Consider the following 9,081-nt stretch of genomic DNA (forward strand, 5'->3'; position numbering starts at 1 on the left):
CTAATGTAGGCCATACAGGGATTGGTCAGACTGTGAAACAGGTGTATAGGCGAGACTACCCAATCTCATCTCACAGGCTGCCGCCGTGGCTTCCAGCATCTCACAGGCTGCCGCCGTGGCTTCCAGCATCTCACAGGCTGCCGCCGTGGCTTCCAGCATCTCACAGGCTGCCGCCGTGGCTTCCAGCATCTCACAGGCTGCCGCCGTGGCTTCCAGCATCTCACAGGCTGCCGCCGTGGCTTCCAGCATCTCACAGGCTGCCGCCGTGGCTTCCAGCATCTCACAGGCTGCCGCCGTGGCTTCCAGCATCTCACAGGCTGCCGCCGTGGCTTCCAGCATCTCACAGGCTGCCGCCGTGGCTTCCAGCATCTCACAGGCTGCCGCCGTGGCTTCCAGCATCTCACAGGCTGCCGCCGTGGCTTCCAGCATCTCACAGGCTGCCGCCGTGGCTTCCAGCATCTCACAGGCTGCCGCCGTGGCTTCCAGCATCTCACAGGCTGCCGCCGTGGCTTCCAGCATCTCACAGGCTGCCGCCGTGGCTTCCAGCATCTCACAGGCTGCCGCCGTGGCTTCCAGCATCTCACAGGCTGCCGCCGTGGCTTCCAGCATCTCACAGGCTGCCGCCGTGGCTTCCAGCATCTCACAGGCTGCCGCCGTGGCTTCCAGCATCTCACAGGCTGCCGCCGTGGCTTCCAGCATCTCACAGGCTGCCGCCGTGGCTTCCAGCATCTCACAGGCTGCCGCCGTGGCTTCCAGCATCTCACAGGCTGCCGCCGTGGCTTCCAGCATCTCACAGGCTGCCGCCGTGGCTTCCAGCATCTCACAGGCTGCCGCCGTGGCTTCCAGCATCTCACAGGCTGCCGCCGTGGCTTCCAGCATCTCACAGGCTGCCGCCGTGGCTTCCAGCATCTCACAGGCTGCCGCCGTGGCTTCCAGCATCTCACAGGCTGCCGCCGTGGCTTCCAGCATCTCACAGGCTGCCGCCGTGGCTTCCAGCATCTCACAGGCTGCCGCCGTGGCTTCCAGCATCTCACAGGCTGCCGCCGTGGCTTCCAGCATCTCACAGGCTGCCGCCGTGGCTTCCAGCATCTCACAGGCTGCCGCCGTGGCTTCCAGCATCTCACAGGCTGCCGCCGTGGCTTCCAGCATCTCACAGGCTGCCGCCGTGGCTTCCAGCATCTCACAGGCTGCCGCCGTGGCTTCCAGCATCTCACAGGCTGCCGCCGTGGCTTCCAGCATCTCACAGGCTGCCGCCGTGGCTTCCAGCATCTCACAGGCTGCCGCCGTGGCTTCCAGCATCTCACAGGCTGCCGCCGTGGCTTCCAGCATCTCACAGGCTGCCGCCGTGGCTTCCAGCATCTCACAGGCTGCCGCCGTGGCTTCCAGCATCTCACAGGCTGCCGCCGTGGCTTCCAGCATCTCACAGGCTGCCGCCGTGGCTTCCAGCATCTCACAGGCTGCCGCCGTGGCTTCCAGCATCTCACAGGCTGCCGCCGTGGCTTCCAGCATCTCACAGGCTGCCGCCGTGGCTTCCAGCATCTCACAGGCTGCCGCCGTGGCTTCCAGCATCTCACAGGCTGCCGCCGTGGCTTCCAGCATCTCACAGGCTGCCGCCGTGGCTTCCAGCATCTCACAGGCTGCCGCCGTGGCTTCCAGCATCTCACAGGCTGCCGCCGTGGCTTCCAGCATCTCACAGGCTGCCGCCGTGGCTTCCAGCATCTCACAGGCTGCCGCCGTGGCTTCCAGCATCTCGTATTTCTCTGGGTAATGATTTAATGATGTTTTATGTGGATTTCCTAGCATGGAAAACTGTATCATTATTTTAAGTAACTGTTTATACAATTTTATGTAGGTAATATTTGCTCTTTTCTAGTACTGCTGGGAAGGGTTGATCCTAATGCTCCTGGGAAGGGTTTATCCTTGTGCTCCTGGGAAGGGTTGATCCTAATGCTCCTGGGAAGGGTTTATCCTTGTGCTCCTGGGAAGGGTTGATCTTTATGCTCCTGGGAAGGGTTGATCTTTATGCTCCTGGGAAGGGTTGATCCTTGTGCTCCTGGGAAGGGTTGATCTTTATGCTCCTGGGAAGGGTTGATCCTTGTGCTCCTGGGAAGGGTTGATACTTGTGCTCCTGGGAAGGGTTGATCTTTATGCTCCTGGGAAGGGTTGATCTTTATGCTCCTGGGAAGGGTTGATCCTTGTGCTCCTGGGAAGGGTTGATCTTTATGCTCCTGGGAAGGGTTGATCCTTGTGCTCCTGGGAAGGGTTGATACTTGTGCTCCTGGGAAGGATTGATACTTGTGCTCCTGGGAAGGGTTGATACTTGTGCGCCTGGGAAGGGTTTATCCTTGTGCTCCTGGGAAGGATTGATCCTTGTGCTCCTGGGAAGGGTTGATCCTTGTGCTCCTGGGAAGGGTTGATCCTTGTGCTCCTGGGAAGGGTTGATCCTAGTACTGCTGGGAAGGGTTGATCCTAATGCTCCTGGGAAGGGTTGATCCTTGTGCTCCTGGGAAGGGTTGATCCTAATGCTCCTGGGAAGGGTTGATCTTTGTGCTCCTGGGAAGGGTTGATCCTAATGCTCCTGGGAAGGGTTGATCTTTGTGCTCCTGGGAAGGGTTGATCCTTGTGCTCCTGGGAAGGGTTGATCCTAATGCTCCTGGGAAGGGTTGATCCTTGTGCTCCTGGGAAGAGTTGATCCTTGTGCTCCTGGGAAAGGTTGATCCTTGTGCTCCTGGGAAGGGTTGATCCTTGTGCTCCTGGGAAGGGTTGATCCTAATGCTCCTGGGAAGGGTTGATCCTTGTGCTCCTGGGAAGGGTTGATCCTTGTGCTCTTGGGAAGGGTTGATCTTTATGCTCCTGGGAAGGGTTGATCCTAATGCTCCTGGGAAAGGTTGATCCTTGTGCTCCTGGGAAGGGTTGATCCTTGTGCTCCTGGGAAGGGTTGATCCTAATGCTCCTGGGAAGGGTTGATCCTAATGCTCCTGGGAAGGATTGATCCTTGTGCTCCTGGGAAGGGTTGATCCTTGTGCTCCTGGGAAGGGTTGATCCTTGTGCTCCTGGGAAGGGTTGATCCTAATGCTCCTGGGAAGGGTTGATCCTTGTGCTCCTGGGAAGGGTTGATCCTTGTGCTCCTGGGAAGGGTTGATCCTTGTGCTCCTGGGAAGGGTTGATCCTAATGCTCCTGGGAAGGGTTGATCCTTGTGCCCCTGGGAAGGGTTGATCCTAATGCTCCTGGGAAGGACTGATCCTAATGCTCCTGGGAAGGATTGATCCTTGTGCTCCTGGGAAGGGTTGATCCTTGTGCTCCTGGGAAGGGTTGATACTTGTGCTCCTGGGAAGGATTGATCCTTGTGCTCCTGGGAAGGGTTGATCCTTGTGCTCCTGGGAAGGGTTGATCTGATGGCTCTGACACTTGTCCTAACCTAGCTTAGAGCCCTGAGGCATTTAACAATATAACTCTGTGGACCTGGTGGAGGATGCCATCGACGTGACGGACCGACGTGACGGACAGGTAGTGACGGACCGACGTGACGGACAGGTAGTGACGGACCGACGTGACGGACAGGTAGTGACGGACCGACGTGACGGACAGGTAGTGACGGACCGACGTGACGGACCGACGTGACGGACAGGTAGGGACGGACCGATGTGACGGACAGGTAGGGACGGACCGACGTGACGGACAGGTAGTGACGGACCGACGTGACAGACAGGTAGGGACGGACCGACGTGACGGACAGGTAGTGACGGACCGACGTGACGGACAGGTAGTGACGGACCGACGTGACGGACAGGTAGTGACGGTCCGACGTGATGGACCGACGTGACGGACAGGTAGTGAAGGACCGACGTGACGGACAGGTAGTGACGGACCGACGTGACGGACAGGTAGTGACGGACCGACGTGACGGACAGGTAGTGACGGACCGACGTGACGGACAGGTAGTGACGGACCGACGTGACAGACAGGTAGTGACGGACCGACGTGACGGACAGGTAGTGACGGACCGACGTGACGGACAGGTAGTGACGGACCGACGTGACGGACAGGTAGTGACGGACCGACGTGACGGACAGGTAGGGACGGACCGACGTGACGGACAGGTAGTGACGGACCGACGTGACGGACAGGTAGTGACGGACCGACGTGACGGACAGACAGTGACGGAACGACGTGACGGACAGATAGTGACGGACCGACTTGACGGACAGGTAGTGACGGACCGACGTGACGGACCGACGTGACGGACCGACGTGACGGACCGACGTGACGGACAGGTAGTGACGGACCGACGTGACGGACAGGTAGTGACGGACCGACGTGACGGACAGGTAGTGACGGACCGACGTGACGGACAGGTAGTGACGGACCGACGTGACGGACAGGTAGTGACGGACCGACGTGACGGACAGGTAGTGACGGACCGACGTGACGGACAGGTAGTGACGGACCGACGTGACGGACAGGTAGTGACGGACCGACGTGACGGACAGGTAGTGACGGACCGACGTGACGGACAGGTAGTGACGGACCGACGTGACGGACAGGTAGTGACGGACCGACGTGACGGACAGGTAGTGACGGACCGACGTGACGGACAGGTAGTGACGGACCGACGTGACGGACAGGTAGTGACGGACCGACGTGACGGACAGGTAGGGACGGACCGACGTGACGGACAGGTAGGGACGGACCGACGTGACGGACAGGTAGTGACGGACCGACGTGACGGACAGGTAGTGACGGACCGACGTGACGGACAGGTAGTGACGGACCGACGTGACGGACAGGTAGTGACGGACCGACGTGACGGACAGGTAGTGACGGACCGACGTGACGGACAGGTAGTGACGGACCGACGTGACGGACAGGTAGTGACGGACCGACGTGACGGACAGGTAGTGACGGACCGACGTGACGGACAGGTAGTGACGGACCGACGTGACGGACAGGTAGTGACGGACCGACGTGACGGACAGGTAGTGACGGACCGACGTGACGGACAGGTAGGGACGGACCGACGTGACGGACAGGTAGGGACGGACCGACGTGACGGACAGGTAGTGACGGACCGACGTGACGGACAGGTAGTGACGGACCGACGTGACGGACAGGTAGTGACGGACCGACGTGACGGACAGGTAGTGACGGACCGACGTGACGGACAGGTAGTGACGGACCGACGTGACGGACAGGTAGTGACGGACCGACGTGACGGACAGGTAGTGACGGACCGACGTGACGGACAGGTAGTGACGGACCGACGTGACGGACAGGTAGTGACGGACCGACGTGACGGACAGGTAGTGACGGACCGACGTGACGGACAGGTAGTGACGGACCGACGTGACGGACAGGTAGTGACGGACCGACGTGACGGACAGGTAGTGACGGACCGACGTGACGGACAGGTAGTGACGGACCGACGTGACGGACAGGTAGTGACGGACCGACGTGACGGACAGGTAGGGACGGACCGACGTGACGGACAGGTAGTGACGGACCGACGTGACGGACAGGTAGGGACGGACCGACGTGACGGACAGGTAGTGACGGACCGACGTGACGGACAGGTAGGGACGGACCGACGTGACGGACAGGTAGGGACGGACCGACGTGACGGACAGGTAGGGACGGACCGACGTGACGGACAGGTAGTGACGGACCGACGTGACGGACAGGTAGTGACGGACCGACGTGACGGACAGGTAGTGACGGACCGACGTGACGGACAGGTAGTGACGGACCGACGTGACGGACAGGTAGTGACGGACCGACGTGACGGACAGGTAGTGACGGACCGACGTGACGGACAGGTAGTGACGGACCGACGTGACGGACAGGTAGTGACGGACCGACGTGACGGACAGGTAGTGACGGACCGACGTGACGGACAGGTAGTGACGGACCGACGTGACGGACAGGTAGTGACGGACCGACGTGACGGACAGGTAGGGACGGACCGACGTGACGGACAGGTAGTGACGGACCGACGTGACGGACAGGTAGGGACGGACCGACGTGACGGACAGGTAGGGACGGACCGACGTGACGGACAGGTAGTGACGGACCGACGTGACGGACAGGTAGTGACGGACCGACGTGACGGACAGGTAGTGACGGACCGACGTGACGGACAGGTAGTTGAAAACAAGTTGAATCCTACACACGTGTTGGAAGGCACTCGTGAGGATAACAAGGGCAAGGCTATCTAAACACCTGGAGTGGATCAGATATATAAACAATCACCAACATAGCCTCGTGGAAGGGAAATCACGCCCAACGAACATACTAAAGTTCAATGACAAAGTAACAACAACAAGGCAAGAAAAATTGGATACAATGGATACAGTGTTTCTGGACGGCCCAAAAAAGCCTTTGACAAAGTTCCACATTAGAGACAACTAAGCAAACATTAGAGACCCGCCAAACACACACCGAAACTACGAGGTTGGTACAACGCTCGAACAAGTTTTAACACCTCCTAACCAGTTATAACAACCAATATAGCACGTTGTAACAGCGTTCTAATACGTCATAAACACGTTAAGCCAAGATGTAACAACTTTATTACAAGTTGTAACAAGCGGAAAATAGAGACAGTTTCGGTTTGTGTTTCCAGGGGACAGGCAAGAGTAAGTGAATGAGTACAGTCATGGGTATAGAAGTCGGACTTTAGCAGAGTAACAACTGGAGTACCTTTGGGATCAATGCTGGGAACCATACTGTTTCACATATATAATAATCCCCCTCACCACAGGGGCAGAATCCTATGTGTCGAGGGTTGTGGGTGATGCAAGGCTAATGAGATGAGTCCAGACACATGAAGATTGTTTGATACTCCAAGATGACTTGGACAAATTGCAGACGTTATCTGAGAAATGGCTATTAGAGTTTAACATCAGCAAACATAAGGTGATGGAAATGAGAACAGCTGCCAAAAAACCAGGAGGACATCAGAAGGTCATCAGTGTGAGGGTAGTATATGAGTGTGATGATTGTGAGGGTGTTGGAGGAGAGGAACACACTAGCGGGAGAAGAGTGAAGAGGCACTCACACTGTATATATTATAACTCAATGTTCATGGAACACCTCCAAGTTCATGGGTGTGTACTACCCACCTGTACACCAGGGGAGTACCTCAACGTTCATGAGTGTGTACTACCCGCCTGTACACCAGGGGAGTACCTCAACGTTCATGAGTGTGTACTACCCGCCTGTACACCAGGGGAGTACCTCAACGTTCATGGGTGTATACTACCCGCCTGTACACCAGGGGAGTACCTCAACGTTCATGAGTGTGTACTACCCGCCTGTACACCAGGGGAGTACCAGCAAACAAATCGGTTTGTGTGTGTATTCACCTTGTTGTGCTTGCGGGGGTTGAGCTCTGGCTCTTTGGTCTCGGCTCTCAACCGTCAATCAACTGGTTTACAGGTTCCTGAGCCTACTGGGCTCTATCATATCTACATTTGAAACTGTGTATGGAGTTAGCCTCCACCACATCACTTCCTAATGCATTCCGTTTGTTAACTACTCTGACACTGAAAAAGTTCTTTCAAACGTCCCTGTGGCAAACTGGGGTACTAAGTTTCCACCTGTGTCTCCTTGTTCGCGTACCACACGAGCTAAACAGTTTATCTTTATCCACCCTGTCAATTTCTCTGAGAATTTTATAGGTGGTGATCATGTCTTCCCTTAGTTCCAGTAATATTTCCTCGTAGCTCATACCCCTCAGCTCGGGGACTAGCCTGAAAGACATACCTCTGAACCTTTTCTAACTTCGTTTTGTTTTTGTCTAGACTTGTGCTCCAGGCTGAAGCATGTTACGAACCAGATATTTGCCTGATTCTCACTAATTTAAATGTGTGTATAATTACATATGCATCCCAACCTCAGTTTGTCATATGTGAATAAAATTACCATATGTTTTTTAATGCCTAATTACTATATGATATTTTATGCATCGTCATACAATTATGAGAGCGTATTGTATTTTCTTAATGTATTATTATATGAGAGGCAGTCAAGTAATCACGTCCCTAACGGGGACCTCACACGTCCCTAACAGGGACCTCACACGTCCCTAACAGGGACCTCACACGTCCCTAACAGGGACCTCACACGTCCCTAACAGGGACCTCACACGTCCCTAACAGGGACCTCACACGTCCCTAACAGGGACCTCACACGTCCCTAACAGGGTCCTCACACGTCCCTAACAGGGACCTCACACGTCCCTAACAGGGACCTCACACGTCCCTAACTGGGACCTCACACGTCCCTAACAGGGACCTCACACGTCCCTAACAGGGACCTCACACGTCCCTAACAGGGACCTCACACGTCCCTAACAGGGACCTCACACGTCCCTAACAGGGACCTCACACGTCCCTAACAGGGACCTCACACGTCCCTAACAGGGACCTCACACGTCCCTAACAGGGACCTCACACGTCCCTACGTGTGAGTGAGGAGCAAGTCTGAGGGGCAATTGGTGCAACCTGTTGTGCATTATTGAGGATTATATTATGTTTCTTAGCTAGCCTTATATTATTATAATATTATTCTAGAGTGAGTAGAATGTTATTTAATCGATGCATTATACATATTTGGGAGTGGTTATTTCCGTATGAAGTGTGTTAGTTAAGAGTTTTGTGTCAGAGGTGTTTGGTAACTCTGTGAGTGAGGCGTCTGTGGCGTGGAGGAAGGAAACGGCCTGTTGGACCAAGCTCGCACAAGTCAAGCCTGGCCCCGGGCCGGGCTTGGGGAGAACTCTGAGAACCCCATCCAGGTATGGTCAAGGTGAAGTAATGTCTCGCCAGCCTCTAGTGAGATATAGATTGTCTGTTATAATCCAGATGGAGTTGGAATAGGGTTTACTAAACTAATTTCCGTTCGCGCTACACAGAAATAGTGTCTTGAGGAAGGTGTGGGTGTTGTGCGGGTGTGGAAGGTGTGGGTGTTGTGCGGGTGTGGAAGGTGTGGGTGTTGTCTGTGTCTTGATGAAGGTGTGGGTGTTGAGCGTGTGTGGAAGGTGTGGGTGTTGTCTGTGTCTTGATGAAGGTGTGGGTGTTGAGCGT

At 55.9% G+C, this 9,081-nt stretch overlaps 1 protein-coding gene across 1 annotated transcript; it reads right to left on the reverse strand.

Moving 5' to 3' along the window:
* Positions 1 to 1,818, reverse strand: LOC138365607 (uncharacterized). The gene has a single exon (XM_069326085.1). It carries the CDS (start codon positions 1,816 to 1,818, stop codon positions 1 to 3), a length of 1,818 nt encoding a protein of 605 aa, XP_069182186.1.
* Between the last annotated feature and the right edge of the window lie 7,263 nt (positions 1,819 to 9,081).

Source organism: Procambarus clarkii, chromosome 17 (assembly GCF_040958095.1).
Source record: "Procambarus clarkii isolate CNS0578487 chromosome 17, FALCON_Pclarkii_2.0, whole genome shotgun sequence".
Lineage (NCBI taxonomy): Eukaryota > Metazoa > Arthropoda > Malacostraca > Decapoda > Cambaridae > Procambarus > Procambarus clarkii.